Source organism: Sphaerodactylus townsendi, linkage group LG04 (genome assembly GCF_021028975.2).
Source record: "Sphaerodactylus townsendi isolate TG3544 linkage group LG04, MPM_Stown_v2.3, whole genome shotgun sequence".
Lineage (NCBI taxonomy): Eukaryota > Metazoa > Chordata > Lepidosauria > Squamata > Sphaerodactylidae > Sphaerodactylus > Sphaerodactylus townsendi.
Window position 1 is genome coordinate 82,964,243 of NC_059428.1, and position 17,350 is coordinate 82,981,592.

At 38.2% G+C, this 17,350-nt stretch overlaps 1 protein-coding gene across 1 annotated transcript in view; it reads left to right on the forward strand.

The window, feature by feature from the left end:
• The window catches only part of SH3KBP1 (SH3 domain containing kinase binding protein 1), a 190,285-nt gene that overhangs the window by 67,633 nt on the left and 105,302 nt on the right, over positions 1 to 17,350 (forward strand). The window contains 1 exon segment of the mRNA XM_048493335.1: positions 12,966 to 13,089. Within this exon segment, the coding sequence (XP_048349292.1) occupies positions 12,966 to 13,089 (124 nt within the window).

Sequence of the window (17,350 nt, forward strand, 5' to 3'; positions counted from 1 at the left end):
CAAGCCAGGGCCCCAGTGAAAATAGTGAGAGAACAGCCACAGGAAGTCACTCAATCGAGAATCATAGAGGGCTGAGGAGTTAAAAGCAGTTTTGTTTTATGAAAGACTTTTCCATATTACTCTCTTTGACTCTCAGCTAATTACAAACCCCAAATAAATTGAACAGAAAAAGGAATTAAAGCAGCACAGCTTTTATAGTTATGTCAATGCTTCATTGCATTTTTGGATCATGTAGCTTTGGGCTGCCATAACTGGTTTCTTCTTTCTTCAGTTGTTGATCTAGAATTTGAAAAAATACTTTTAGCTGATTTCCAAAATGAAGGTTGAATCAGTCTTAGGGTGACAGTTAGCATTAAAAATGCAACTTTCATAGCTGTTGTTTGTGCATAATCTATGACATATTGAGGTTATCAAATGGAGTCAAATGAATAATGTAACTTGTGTACCTAGCATTAGATAGAAATTTGGCTTCTCATATGGAGTAGTTTGTGTAATAGTGTTCCTGTCAGAAGACACGAAGAATCATTAATAAAAGTAACTAATTCTTTTTTTAAAAAAAACCTATAGGACAGCAGTACATACCAGTAGCAGTGACAACCTTTAAGTAAACTTGTACCTAGGATCCCTGTGACAGTAGCTGAAAAACATGGATACTATTTGCTTCAGTTAATAAGAATGATTCCCCACTCCTCTGCATGAAGCCTACTGAGACCCCTTGAGCCAGTCACAGTTTTCTTGGAACTTTCTCAGCTCATAAAGAGGTAGGCAGTGGCAAACCACGTCTGAACATCTCTTATCTTGAAAACTCTATAGAGCTGCCTAAGCCATCTGTGTTCTGATGACAGACAGACAGACACACACACACACACACAAATGGAGAGCAGAGGGAAACCACATGTGAATGATTATTTAAAAACTTGTAAAATAGTTGGAAATTCAGGGAAAAGGCTTTTTTCAGAGTACTTCTTTCAATTCTTCTGTATTTCAGTTTTTTGAATGAGGGAAATGCTTCATCCTGGGATTTTCAAAAACTGCCAGAAAGGCCTTTTTTTTTTTAGAATCCCTGGATGAGTTCGGTATCGTCATGTGTTATTTTTCCCACACTGAGTCTCTGTTCGAGCTGTCAGCCAATCACAGCGCAGCGACCTAGGCATTCTCAGAACTGGTGACTCAGAGTGGGCAGGGTGCCCTTTTAAAAAAATATGTTCCTCTTGGCTAAGAAGCTACAACCATCAAGGGAAAAAATGACATTCAATACGCCTCATGACGCTCTATGCTTTGTGACAATGTAGCTATGTAGCCGTTACAGGAAAAAAAGGGAACGCTCATTCACGTTCCCGCCCCAAAGCAACAGCCAATCATGAACTAGCAACAAAAAAGCTGCTGAGCTGATCCCAGGCTCATGGAAAGGAGGTGGACGTCTGTACTGGGGAGGGACAGACTGGGATCAAAAGGTACTGGTATTTTATGGTGCCGGTTCAATCCCAGGATATTTCCCCCATGGGGAATTGCCCTATATCACCTCTCTTACTCTCCTCACTACCTAATCCACCCACCCACTTTCTTGTTCATTGACTATCTTGTCTACGGTGCTTCTGTTGCTGGCTCCACCTGTCTGACTCACTTGATAACAGTTTTCCCACCTCCTCCTTTTACCCCCATCCAGTGGCGTACTGCCAATAGGGACAAAGGGCAGAATTATGGGGTCTAGAATACCATCTATAATACATTTTATAGAAATTTTCTCTAAGATTATAACTAGCTGTACATTTTAGACCTTTTCCTCACATATATTCCAAATGTTCTAACGATATCTTATAATCTAAATTCATCGCTCATTTTATTATGAACTGTTTACCTGTCTTGATTTCTGTATCTAAGTTCAACAGCAGGCCATAGATTTTACTTACAAGGTGATCTTCATTTTTGCATAATTGTTTTTCAAAATTTGTTTGGTCTAGTTCAAATCTTGTCTCTTTCTTATTTCTATCAAATCTACCTTTTAATTGTCTGTGCAGCCACCAGTCACATTTCCTTCCTTCTAGTAACATCTTCTCCTGGGGTTTCAGTTTATAATTCTTATTTTGTTCTATAATGTGCATTTCCAACTTATCATTATACTTAAACAAATTATGTGAAATAGTAAGTTGTGTCTTAAATAAGGCTTCATGTGTCTTAAAAAGGCTTCAAATTACCCAAAGGGGTAATTTTGAATATATCTTATATTTATAGGTGTTCCATATCCCTTCTTGTCACATGACCCTTAAATTGCCTATTTACCTTATCAAACTATAAATGACCATTCTAACCATATCTTAAATGTGTACTTCTAAATTTAGTCATCATTCATTTTTAAAAGTTATCCAGTCCTTAAGCCAAACTATATATGCGGTTTCAAAATATAATTTTAAGTTCGGCAATGTCACGCCACCTCTTTCTTTAGAATCACATAATATTTTCTTTTAACCCTTGGGGTTTTTTTGCCCTGTCATACAAAATTGGCTAAATCTTTCTGCCATTGCTTAAATGGATAATTTGTGTCTATTATAGGTAAATTATAAAATAGGTATATAATTTTTGGTAAGATATTCCTTTTTATTACTGAAACACTTCCTAAGAATGAAACATTTCCAAGTCATCTTCCTTCGCTGTGTGATAATATTTACAATGTTTTATCCTTCCTGCTGCTGTTTTTTTAACTTTTCTGTTCCATCACCAAACTTCCCCCACAGTGCCATTTTTTTAGTCCCTGACTTCACTCCTTTCCCCCTCTCCTTTGTTTTAATCATTTCTGTGGGATTTTTCTGGTCATTTAAATAGAGCTACAAAGAATCAAATCAAAGAATTGGTGAGCAGGGGCATTCCTGCCTAGGGACAGGGGGTACCCTATGTCCCCGGGCGCCCCCCATTTGGTCACGTGGGGGGGCGGGGCGCCAACATTTCAGGGTTGTTTGTGTTTTTTAATTTTTAAAGTGTTTTTTCACGTTCTGGCCTGCAGGGGGCGCATTTTTAAGGCTAGCGGCACCAGAATTTCAGGGTACCATCCAGAGACTGTCCTGATGATACCACCCAAATTTGGTGATGTTTGGTTCAGGGGAAGCAAAGTTATGGACCCACTTAGAAGGGGTGCCCCTTATCCCCCATTGTTTTCAATGAGAGACTAACAGGAGATGGGGGCTACCCATTTGAGGGACCATAACTTTGGTCCCCCTGAACATAACTTCACCAAACTTGGGTGGCATCATAATAATAGTTAACAGATGATACCCTGAAATTTTGGTGTCACTAGCTTTAAAAATACATCCCTTCCAGGCACCCCAAGAAATTTGCCCAAGATTCTTCGTTTTGCAGTGACTTTGCTCCATTGTATCCAATGGGGAATTTCTGAGTGTGTAGGCAGGCTGCACATTTTTGAAGATAGAGGCACCAGACTTTCAAGGTGGCTCCAGGAGGGCCTCCTGGTAATAGCATCCAGGTTTGGAGACCTTTGCTTCTGGGGGTTCAATTTTATGGGCCCCCAAAAGGCTTATTTTGTTTCCCCGCTCCTGCACATGAAAGCCTGTGGGCTGAGTTCTCTCAGAACTCTCTCAACTCCCCCCCCCCAGAAGCAAAGCTCACCAAGATTTGATGCTATCACTCAAGGCCTCTTGGAGCCACCTTGAAAGTCTGGTGCCTCTATCTTCAAAAATGTGCAGCCTGCCTCAGAAATTCCTCATTAGCTACAATGGAGCAAAGTCACTGCAAAACAAAGAATCTTAGGCAAATTTCTTGGGGTGCCTGGAAGGGATGTATTTTTAAAGCTAGTGACACCAAAATTCCAGGGTATCATCTGTTAACTATTCTTATAATGCCACCCAAGTTTGGTGAATTTATGTTCAGGGGGACCAAAGTTATGGTCCCTCAAATGGGTAGCCCCATCTCAGGTTAGCTCCCATTGAAAACAGTGGGGATGGGGGCATTCCATTTGGGCATCCATAACTTTGCTGCCCCTGAACCAAACATCGCCAAACTCGGGTGGTATCATCAGGGCAGTCTCTGGATGATGCCCTGAAATCATGGTGCAGCTAGCTTTAAAAATGCGCTCCCTGCAGGCCGAAAAAACACCAACAAATACACACACACACACCCAAACCCAAATACCTTGCATTCACATTTGTTCATTTTTGGGCAGGACATAATCGGACAATTTTTGTCTGAATGTGCCCAAATTTGCCCAGATTTCAGCTGAATCTACTATTTGTTTCATCTGAATCTCCAACCCTCAAAAGTGATGCTGTTTCAGGGTGGGGGAGAATCCACCCCCAAACAGCATCACTTTCAATTTTGTTTTAACTGGGGACCCCAGATTCTCCCTTTAAGGTAGATTTAAAAGAAGAATCTGAGCTCCCTAGTTTAAACACCATTGAAAGTGATGCTGTTTGGGGGTGGATTCCACTGGAGGTGTTTTGTGAGAGATGATGTGACATTTGTTTGGTAAATGTTTTGCTGGGGGTGATTTGTGAGAGATTTACATGCTTAATACCCGCTTGCACTGGCTTGGAGTTGTTTCTCAGGCTAACAACCTACCTCATAGGGTTGTTGTGATTAGGAAATTAGGAAGAGTTGGTGGGTAGAGAGCCATGTATGTTTTGATAGGAGTGGGAGGTGTTTTGTGAGCTGGTACAAAAAATCATTGTTTGGTCATGGTGGGGGAGGGTGGCCACCCATTCACCGGGGGGGGGCGCCAAACTCAGGTTTTGTCCCCGGGCGCCAGTTTGCCTAGGTACGCCCCTGTTGGTGAGGCTTCATTTCTACGAATAACTACCAACCTCACAGCCATAAAACATTTTGAGAAGGTGAGTGTGGACAAACATTGTAGTAAAAAGGTTTTTGAAAACTTCTTGAAACATTCTAGGTGACTTGTGCAGAAAGGACAATTAAATATTACATTATATATGAGGATCAGTTTGTATATCACTGGATTATTGTATCCCAAGGCAATCATGACATTTTCATCAGGCATTCCTACAATATTGTTAAATATCCCACAGTGTCAATAATCAACTTCAGATAAATCCATATAACCTACGTATTTCAACATTTAATCTTCAGAGATCTCATCTGGTTAGTCCTATTCCAGCATGTAATAAAAGAATGCCACACTTCTATGAATGTGTCCTGCAAAGTTCTTTGCCATTCACAGAATTTGCTATAGATATACATTTTTCCATGAGCATCATAAATGGTATTTTGTTTCAGTCTCAGATGTTCTTTCCTGTTTCTAGGCCTGTTAAAGTCATTTTTGCACTTTTGTAATTTTATTTTTTTACAGCAATTTCAAGCATGAAGTAAAATACATATGTAATTCAACTGGATGAGACCACTGTGGTTTACATATTTACATATTAAGTTACATATATGACACACATTATTATAACCCACTGCACACTATTAAGGAATCATAAATATAGTATTCTGAACACTTCTATACAATTAATATGTGTTACTTGGACTAGCAAGTACAATGTGTAGCTATGCACTTTAGCTGAATATCTTTGTTTGTGTGTTTCCTGAGTTAATTTCTGTGTCACAGGAATTGTCTCTTTTCAGTTGAATTGTTTAATAGACGAAAATTATTAATAAAAAGGAAAAGGGACAGTAACTTCTAATGTCAGCTGTTTAAGAATCTTCAAGGCTCTAGAATGTGTAGAAAAAATATGGTTCTTGCTATTTGTTTTACTGCCATCATTATCTTAGATTTAGCCTGTGCTACTTTTGACTTCATTCACTAAAAGCTCTCTGTCAACCAGGTGTTTATAATCTGCCATGTTTTTGACAACTGCTTTCATTTCACAATCCTAGAGAACAAAAACAGGAAATTCACTGTAGTGTTCATATGTGGCTGGTACTCATTTGAAGCTAGATGCAGAGCCCGAGTGCTGAAGCTAACCACGTCAGTTGAGGGCAGCACATGGTAAATGACCAATGTAAACTAACTGGCATTAGTGTACTCAGTTTGTAGGTTGCATACTTGATAAGAATGCTTTCAATAATTATGATAGTTTCAGTTCATTATGTTTCCTCTACATAGTTCATGGTGCTATTAAAATAATATTTCTAACACTGAGGTTTACTAAATAATACTTCTAATTGAGGTTTACTATTGGGTTGAAACTAAGGTTAAGTTAAGTCTGAGCTGCCAATTGTCTTATGGTTCCTTTACTTATTTTGCCTATTTCTAATTTTTATGTGCATTCAAATGATGGGGACTGCACATAAAACTGATTTTTTTTTTCTGTTGAAGGGTAGGGAAGCAATCTTTCTTTTAAAAATCATAACCTGTTGTCATATACATTTATTTCAGAAATTGGGGGAAAGGGCGATATGTCTACTTTTCTTTTCTAGAAAAGGAGAAAGCTAAATGTCTTTCAGTGCTATCAGCTTAAATTCTGAGTGATCAAAAAGCTTTGTGTGATGTACTCTGAAGGAATATGTGGGGTACACCTCACCAGGGGAGGTATAGACAGACTACAGGGAAGGTGTGAGCTGCCTCTCATCTCTAAATTTTTTAAATCATGTTTTACGTCCAAAAAATTCACAAAATTCCACAAAACTGTTTTGTTGTTTGTGTTCATTTCAGTGAGTATGCATTTTACCTGCCAAAAAAGTAGGCCAGATTCACAGAGGTGTAGGTCATAAGATCTTTCCCAAGGGAGGTGTAAAAGCAAAATGTTTAAGAACCACTGCTCTAAACAGATGTATAAACAATTCTCAAGCAGTTTTTGGACTCCTAATGGAACAGTATTAATGTTTTTTTTAGGAATATTTATGAAAGGAAGGCTGTCTTCAGATAGCATGTTCATGGGGGAAGGTGGGTAATATTTATTATCTTTATCCCACTTAGTTCATGACTGCCTGTAATGGACACATAGTGAAAATCCTGTCTCGAGAACAGATCCTTCCTTTGGCAGAAGCACCAAATAACTGAGAGACATATATATGTTATTTCATTCTGGAACCAATTTAATCCTATCCTGGCAAGGATGTATCATTTGGATACTTTTTACTTTTTTGGAAAGATAGATGAGAATTCATAAGGTAGTAGAAAGTTCGTGGAAAAATTTAAAAAATTGTTAGGAAGGAGGCTGCAAAAGAGTACGAAGGGATATTCGTGCTGTGATATCTAGTAGCATCATCTTTGGAGATTTTTAGAAACTGCTGTAAAACAGCATTGTTGCAGAGAACTTTTTGTTAATTGGCACCAGATTTGCAGGTGCATACATGGTGAGGCGTTCTGCTTTTTTAATCTTGCTTGTGTAGCATGTTTGTAAGATGTTTTCGGAGTGTTGTTTTGATATGCTGCATATATGCATGTAGGCACCTTTTGGAGACAAAAGGCAAGATAAATACATACTAGAACACTGACATTTTGTCTGAAAAATGACATGGTTTTCTACTGTGCAGAGAACATCTTTGTGCACATTGCACTGCTGCAAGCATCTCTACTTCAATCAGTTATAAGAATAAAAACATGAATATGTTGCTTCCAAGAATTGATACAATTGCTATGTGGCTATATAAAGTGAATTCGATGTGAGACATTGAACTGAAAAACTAAAAGAACACTTACATTGCTAACTTGCTTTCCGTCTCTACTTTGTGCATCAATTAAAGTATTCTGATACTGCTTAACCATTTAATTTTTTACTTTGATCCTGTGTGTTTGTGCGAGTTAAGTGCTGTCAACTTGCTTCCAACTCATGGTGACCCTATGAGTCAATATCCTCTGAAATATCCTGTTATGAACAGCTTTGCTCAGGCCTTACAAACTGAGGGCCATGGCTTCCTTTACAGAGTCAATCCATTTCATCTTGGATCTTCCTCTTTTCTGGCTGCTTCAACCTTTCCAAGTATCATTGACTTTTCCAGTGACTCTTGTCTCCTCAGTATGTGACCAAAGTACGACAACCTCAGTTTCATCATTTTAGCTTCTAGGGGCATTTCAGGCTTGATTTGATCTGGAACCTATTTATTTATTGTTGGGTTTTTTGGAAAGGTCCACAGACTCCAACACCATATTTCAAAAGAAAGTACTTTATTCCTGCCATCTTTTTTCATTGTTCAGATTTGTTCAGATTTCACACACATACTTTTATTGTCACTAACGTAGCCTCACACTTAAAAACTTTTTCTAGATACTCCATGGCTGCCCTCCTTAGGCCTTTTCCGCACAGGCCAAAAAAGCCAGTTAAATGACTGTAAAAACAGCATTAGAGGCAGGGAGTTCGCATGACCATCGCTTCAGAAATGACATTTCAGCGATACGGCAATGTTCCAGCAGACCCACAATGGTTTATTCTAAAGTTGCTGCAGCATTGCCGATAACACCAACAGCACAATGCTGTAATTGGCTGTGCAGAAACAACCTTAGTCTCAACCTCCTTCTGATTTCTTGGTTACAGTCTCCTTTTTTGTTGATGATGGAGTGAAGGAATAGAAAATCTTCAACCATTTCCTTTTTTTTTCATTGTTCACATTAAGGCTGAGTAATTCTCCAGTAGTCATTATTTTTGTTTTCTTGATGTTCAGCTATAGTCCTGCTTTGGCACTTTCTTCTTTAACTTTCAGCAGTAGTTGTTTGAAATCTTCGCTATTTTCTGCCAGTAATATAGTATCATTGGCATATCTCAAATGGTTAACGTTTCTCCTCCCAATTTTCACTTGACCTTCATCTAATCTAATCCAGTTTGTCTTGTACAAATGTATGTTCTGCATACATATTGAAGAAATATGGAGATAAAAAATGTCCTTGTCTTACACCTTTGCCAATTGGAAACCATTCTGTTCATCCAGATTCTATCCTGACAGTAGCCTGTTGTCCAGAGTAAAGATTGCATGTCAAAGCAGTCAGATGCTGAGGCACACCCGTTTCCTTTAAAATCAGCCATGGCATTTTATGATCCACACAGTGAAAAGCTTTTCTGTAATCTATGAAACTCAAGCTGATTTTATTTTGAAATTCTCCCATATGCTCCAGTATCCAACATAAATTTGCAATATGATCTCTGGTGCCTCTTCCTCTTCTAAATCTAGCTTGATTTTCCTTTTGTCCCCATGCTGTATATACCCAATAAAGGTCTCTGAATATGAATCTTGCTTGAATATCAGGTATTTCTTGTTCCAGATACGGTAACAGTCCTTTTTGTAAGATTTTGAGCATCACTACTCGCATGAAAAATTAATTTGATGGTTGGACAATTGTTACAATCTTTGACATATCCTTTTTTTTTGGGAATTGGAATCTAAAATGACCATTTCCAGTCTGTGGGCCATGGTTTTGTTTTCCTTATTAGTTGCATATTCTTGTCAAGATTTTGATGGACTCTATTTCTGTGGCTTGGAATAGCAGATTTAATTATCTGATTTGTAAAGCCTTTTATTTATCATTTTTATTACTCTCTCATACCTATCCCCCTTTAATAGTTTTTAATAGTCTCTTCAATGCTTTTAAAAACTTTTGATCCTTTTTAATATTTATGCTTTTATCCTATTTTTTATGTTTCTATACTTTCCTGTGCTTCCAATTTCTTTTTATCGGGAGATTCTTTTAAATATATATTTACAGTTTTGAAACATTTTATCCTTTTAGTTATATTTTCTTTATCTTATGCTGGTCTATGTTGGTCTGTGACCATAATAATACTGATTTATTAATTGATTAATTGATATCTCTGTTGATATCTCATCCTCTCCTGATGATTTGTTTCTCCCAGTTGCTTTCAGCGCAGCTTTCACTTGACTTTTTGAAACTGTAGATTTTTCAAAAGATTCTTCTTGGAAGGAATTTGTCATTCTTTCATCTCTTCTGTATAATTTAGTGTATCGTTTTCACTTTTTCTTTCTTTTGTTCTGTTCAGTTAATGTATTTCCATGTTGATTTTTTAGTATGCCTAACTGTGCTTTAAATTTCCCTTTGATACCTTAGATTTTGTGGAATGGATATCTTGTTCTTCCTTTTTTTTCTGTTCTCTTCTATTTCTTTACAATCTTTATTAAAACTGTTTTCTGTGTCTGTATGTGTGAGTCTCTGGAATTAAGCATTTAGACTTTTGATTCTGTTTCTGTCAGCTGAACAAATATATTTTAATTATAGGATTAAAACCAATCTGGAATTTACAACAAAATGTATATTCAGTTGATTCTTTTGTTCTGTAAACAATCTATATTTTAAAGGCTGCCAACCTAAGTTGCGGCCTGGAGGTGCTTTTCTCTCTGTGTGTGTTTGTTCATGTTATATATATATACCGTGTTTCCCTGAAAATAAGACAGTGTCTTATATTAATTTTTGCTCCCAAAGATGCGCTATGTCTTATTTTCAGGGGATGTCTTATTTTTCTGTGTTCTGTTCGTCGGACATGCTTCCAAACAAAAACTTTGCTACGTCTTACTTTCGGGGGATGCCTTATATTTCGCACTTCAGCAAAACCTCTACTAAGTCTTATTTTTGGGGGGTGTCTTATATTTGGGGAAACAGGGTGTGTGTGTGTGTGTATCAATGGATGCATTATTCATTAACCTAAAACTATTTGCATCATCTGTACTCTGCCTTTCTTTTTCAGTGGGTATCCAAAGCAGCATAGACTGTTCACCTCTCCTCCACTTTATTTTGACTGCAACCTTGCGAAGAAGATTGGGTTAGGTAGCCCAAGATCATGCAGCAAAGCTTCCATGGCAGAGAAAGGACTTGAACCTGGATCTCCCAGATCCTTGTGTGACTCTAACACCTCACTGGCTATGAGACTCTAAAACTTGGAGTCTTTAATAAACCAGACATGTAATTAAAAAGCTGTAGCAATAGAGGTTTCAGTTCAGGTTTTCTGATGTTTCCAAAAAACCCCAATCATTTCAGAACTTGACCTCAAAGTTTGGCTACTCTGTACAGGAGTATGCTGTATAGTTCTAATTGGTTTTTGACACCTGAAATAAAAGTCTTCATAAGAATGCGCTGGCATTTTTGACTACAAAATTGCTATGTTCATAAGACATTGAGCAACAGGCCAGGCCAGGGACAACTACAAGTTTATTTATTGGATTTCCATGCCATCCGTCCCCATTAGATGCGCTCAGGGCAGCCCATAACAATAAAAACAACAATATTAAAATTCACATTTTAATATAGAATTTAATCTATTGCTTGAAGCCCCTGTATTTCATAGTTCCTGGCTTTGGAGCAGTAAATCTAATAAACCATGGGTAGAATATAATCATTTAAAAAGTCAGGATTTTTTTGTAGATCAGCCATGTAAAATTATAGAAACTAGACATAGGTCATGTGGTGATTTAACTGCGTGACCAAGTTTAAGATAAAGACTTTCATTTTCATTCGTCACAGACTGTAAAGTTAGTCAGAGCATACCAGAGGTACAGCTCAGATTCCTGGTGGCATAACACTTTTGCACGGTTTATTTACCTTGGAGATAGTTTCAGCAAAATAAGAACAGAGGGAAAAATCTAATTTAGTTCATTCCTAAAGTTATAGTACAAGACTCAGTAATATAAAGAAAATTATCAAGCATAAGTTTGAATGTTCATAATGAATTTTTTAAATTTAATTGTTTTGCCATCAAGTCACAGCTGACTTATGGCGACTCCGTAGAATTTTCAAAGCAGGAGACATTTGGAGATGGTTTGCCATTTCCTGTCTCTGCATCACGACATTGGTGTTCCTCGGATATCTTTCATCCTCATACTAGCCAGGGTAAGAACTGAGAGTATGACACTGCCTAAAAGTCACTTAGCAAACTTCCATGGTGCAAGTGGGGATTTGAACCTGGATTTCCCAGATCCTAGTCTGACATCTTAACCACTACACCACAGTGTATGTCTGACTGAATATTTTTAACAGCTGTCTGAATATTTTTAACAGCTGTGTGGAATTAGTATAAAACTGAAATAAGCAATTATTCTTGTTAGGATAACAAGTTTCTGGTTGTTTTATGTAAATTACAATTCAAATATTAGTGGTGAGCACTGTGTGCAGAATATTTTAGATGCTTAAATGATTCTCTAAGAAGAAATACTGAACTTTGGTATAGTAACTCCTCTCGTGTAATATGTTCAATCCTGCAAGTTCAGAATATTAGGTGGTACTAAGATGAAATGAGTTCAGTGGAAACTAAGATAATGTTGATTCGGAAAACTGATAGCAGGGGCATGGTTTGCATTAAAGAGGGTTCAGCAGTTGAGCAACTATAAGTTTTAGGTTTTGATAAAGAAAATAGATGGCTGTTGGTAGGGGTGCTAGTTTTATATTGATAATAAGGTTCATGTCTCTCTCCCACCCCCACCGTGGGTTTTTGTGTGTTTGCTATAGATAAATATTTTGTTTGTAAGTGACAATCAACTATGATAAAACAGGACAATGATTTGCTTCCGTGTTGCAGTACAAATGTTGTTTGAGATGTCTATTCTAATAGATATCCTTGCACGTATTCACACTATTTATATCTTGTATCCCAAACCCATTTTGGTCCTTTTTGGACAGCAATTTATGCATGTCAGTTTATACCAACTTGAACAAATAAAAAAAATAATTATCTGTGATGAGAAGGAAAGCTAGTGAATGATTGATGGAGTTCATTTTCTTTTTGTAATTTTTTCCCTGCTTCTTGCATTTAACTAAGTACCTTATCGAATTTAAAATTCTTCAGTCTTTATTTTATTTCTTTTGCCAGGAGTGTTCACAATGTAAAAAATTTCCTCTATCAGAAACCAGTACAATAAAGGCTACCAAGCAACTTTCATGTACAAATACAATGTAATCATGGAGGGTTTAGCTAACTGCATAATTGAGACATGGTATTGGTTGCAAAATCATTTTTCTTTGATCTACTATGGAGATTAAAGGTCATAGTAATCAGAAGTGTAAGGTGTGAACATATCTTCTAAACAGCTCATCTTCCTTTCTTTGTTCCTTTTTTACACAGGAAATTAAAAAAGATGTGAAAAAAGAAAGTCTTGTCAGCAAAGCATCAGAAAAATCTATACATGAAGTTTCCAATGGAAGCCCTTTACTATTGTCTGAGACAATTATTAGAACATCCAAAAAAGGTAATGTACATTTAAATGCACATCCCACAAAGCACTTTAAAAGGGAATTTGAAATGTTGATAGTAATAAAATTAGACAGAAGCACATTGTCTCCCTTCAACAAAGTGGGAAAACCCTTTAACTGAGACAAACATGGGAGTACAAGAACTGTGTCAAGCATTTATTATTGTATTTATTGTTAAGCTATTTCTGTACCACCTTTCCATCCTATAGGGTCCCCTAGGTGGCAAACACTAAAACATTAAAATATTTAAAACATTAAAGCAGCATTTAAAATGAAGTATAGATAAAATATTTAAACAATCAAGTTAAAACCGTATAGATATACAAGCAACAAAGCCAGGGAGGAAGACCAGTAGGTCTTACTGGGTGTACATTGAACAAAAGAATATTCACAGCTCACAGGAAACAATAGAAACAGACAGAGGAATATCCCTGGGGAGGCAGTTTCAAAGTTTTGTTCCACATCCAAGAAGGCCCTTTCTTGGGCTACCACCCTTCTAGCCTCAGATCATTAGGGCACTCAAAGCATGGCCTCAAAAGATGATTGGATGTTCAAATGGGATACAGTGATCCTTCAGGTGAACTAGCCCCAAATTGTATAGGACTTTAAAAGTCAATACCAGTATCTTGAATTAGGCCTGAAAGCAAATTGGGAGCCACTATTGATGGAACAATACTGGGGTGGAATCATCCCTGTGACCCACTCCAATCAACATTCTGACTGCAATTTCCATACAGTCTTCAGGAGAAACTCCAAATATAACACACTGCAGTAATATAATCTAGGCAGGCATCTGAATGGCAAGATCTGTTCCACGGTTTCATCAGGAGGGCTGGCTCCAGGTGCACTCCCAAGCTGCAATTTTTCCACTTATGGCAAGCATGGTGGTGGCTCCGTATCTCTCTTGATCTGATCTAGCCACTGTGATCCATGCAACGGTCACCTCCAGGCTAGATTACAGTAATTTGCTCTATGATGACCTGCCCTTAAATCTGATTCAGAAGCTGCAAGGCTCTTAAATGGGGCATCAATGAGGGACCACATCACCCCCATTCTCCGCTAATTGCATTGGTTACTGGTAGAATTCTAGATCAGGTTTAAGGTATTGGTTTTGACCTTTAAGGCCATGAATGGCCTGGGACCTGCCTGCCTCCAAAACCACATTACCCTGTATGTTCCCCAGGCAAACTTGAGGTCAACTGCAAACCTTCTGGTGATCCCCAGCCCTATCATTGTTAAATTGGCCTCAACCAGGACTTTCTGGTGGAATGCTCTGCCACCTAACATCCAATTCCTCAGGACCTGCAAGGCAGAACTGCTCCATCAGGCTTTTGGTTGAGGCCTGAAAAATTGGAAACTGAAAACTAGAAATTGTAATTATTTCATTCTAAATTGCACTGTTTGCTGGCCTGAATTCTTAATCCCTATTGGCTTAAATGGCACCTGTTGCTGGTTTTGGGGTTTTTTAAAATTCTGATTTGGAATTAAGTGTTTAGTTGATTTTAATTTAAATGTATTTTAACTATTTTAGATTGGATTTTAACTATTATAGCTGTTTTAATTGTTTAATTGTTTTAATTGTTTGTTAAAAATTTTATATGTTATTTACTAATGTAAGCCACTCTGAGCCCTTGTGGAGAGGGTGGCATACAAATTGAATTGAATTGAATAAATAAATTTGACTTACATTCAGGCAAGAAGTGCTATGGCTGGAAGGAGGCTGGGGGTGGGAACAAGACCAGGAAGGGTGCTTTTTCCCTGACCTGTCCCTGCCCTCAGTCTCCTGGCCTCAGTGCCGCTTGCCTAAAAATAAGTTAATTTTAAATAAACCAGAGAGGATTTTTTTTTTTGGTGGCGGCAGCTGTGGGGAACAAGGTCCACTTTTCTCCCGCCATCACTTCCCCCACAAAAGCCTCTGGTTGCTTTACACTTAACTTACTTTCAGACAACAAGGATGGGCTTGTTGTCCCCTTAAGGAGAGCCTGAGGCTTAAGCCCTCCTCCAGTTATGTGTCTGTGTCCCTCAGTCATTATCATCTGACCATCTGATCCTGGGTGAACACTTATCCTTTTGTTCATGCCCTCACTCGCCCTCCTTCCTGTTTCTACATTTTGATTATTCTTCTTGGGGACCCCAAGTTGGATGAAAAGGTGGCAGAAATGTTGTTTTAGAACAAAAAAAAAAATAACTCCACTGGTAGTCTTCCACATTGCCCAACTCCATCAGTGTGTGGCTATAGTATATTTTTGCTCTGTTTGTGCCAGTGAACATGTCATGCCCTTCATACTTCCATACTTTATCAATTTGTTCTGTTTTCTTTTTGCTGTAGATGATTCATGTGATGAGGTTCTCTTTGCTTAACCTTAATTTATTGTAACTATACAGGTTAACAAGTTTTTGTTTATCCCTGTTTCTTGTTGTAACCTTGATTCGTTTCATCATTTCCTCTGTGAGGGACAAAAGCTATGAGAGAAGATCTAGAGATGTTTGTGATATGCCTTTTGAGGAATGACTGCAGGAGATGTAAGCAGGGTTATCTTGAAAAGATACTAGAAGGACAATTTCTAGAAGTCAGGATATAAGATGTCAGAATTTTAGACAAGACAGTAAATGGAGGAAGGAAATGGAATAGTATCCTTTTTTTGTTAAACTTTTAAAATTTTGATGTGTGCATTTTTTAAAATTACTGTTAAAAACCTCAGTACAAAAGTACCACTTTTGAGGCATTAATGAAAACTATACTGATGATTATCTTATTCAGCCTTGGGCACAACATTCTCTCACCTTAATTTCATAGACCCTTTGTAGTTTGACAGATTGTTGGGAAGAAGGGATCACATTCATGAAGATGAAGTGTCTGAAACTATCATCTTTGCTAGAGAACTGATTTATCTGCTTCATCAGTTTCTTGACCTTTAATCATTGCAGCTTTTCATCAGAGGACATTATACTATTGAAAGTGTTTCACAGTTAGGGAGCATTGAAACATCAATTCTAGAAATAACTTTAAAAAGGGGAGCAAAACCTATCATGGCCGCCATGAATTGCTTCAAGGGAATAAGTGCAAGCAAATATTGTGATAAAGGGGGGATTTAAAACATTTTACAAATGTTTTAAGTGATTTGTGTGAAAAGGTGCCTAGGGAGAGGCAAAAAAAGAGCCCCTGTTATTAGTTAAATATGTTCTGTTATATTAAAAAATACCCTAACTACCTTCACAAAATAGTATCCATGGCAGCAGCCCATAGAATGTCATCACAAAAAACCTTGATGGACTTTAAGTTGCTACTGGACTCAAATTGAGCTGGACCCCTATGTTGTTTTATCAACTACTCCCTTATCTTGTTAGTCCACCTAATGACTACTTTGTCTGTGTGTCACAGTAATAAAGTTTGAGTGTTTAAAGTTTTTTTTTAAGTTTGAATAAAAGGTAAGTGAGGTACACAAGAGTGCTTTTCTCTTGAGAATATGTTGTTGGTGTTTTCTGTACCTCTGAATTAAAGTTGATATTTTCACAATATCTACAGGGAAAGGATGCTGAACTTTCTACCGGTAAACAGTGTAATGCACATTGTAAAGGAATAATAATATCAAAAGTTACAGAAGCCTAAAATTACATAGACAGTTCATTCAATTCCTGAATTGAGAAGAGATGATCAAGAGTTATTATCCCCCCGCCTTTCCTGTAAGGAGTCTCAAGGCGGCTTGCAAACTCCTTCTCCCTTCTTCTCCCCACAACAGACACCTTATGAGGTAGGTGGGTTTGAGATAGCCCAAGGTCACACAGCAGACTTCATGTGTAGTTGTGGGGAAACAAATCTGGTTCACCAGATAAGAGTCTGCTGCTCATGTGAGGAGTGGGGAATCAAACCTCCAGATTAGAGTCTACCTGCTCCTAATCAATAGACCAGGGGTCGGCAACCTTTGCCACACAAAGGAGCCTCGCCCCCTGCCCCTAGGCGCTGCCCCTCACCCAGCCAGCCCCAGCCTCAGCCCTACAGCTCCATTTGCCGCTGACGGCAGAGTGCATCCTCCCCTCCTATTTCCAGAATAGGGGCGAGTGCCTCCTCCTCCTCAGCAGGCTCCTGCCCACCTACTCCCCGCCCACTGGCCAGCTGGCCGTCCGGCCATCATTCCCCTCCTCCCCCTCACTCCCCCTCCCCTGGCAAGCTCTGAGCTCAGCTTCTGGCAGCCAGCCTCTATGTGACTTTCTTAAAAGGGCAATTCTCCAAAGATTGCTAAAGATTGCTTTCCCCTT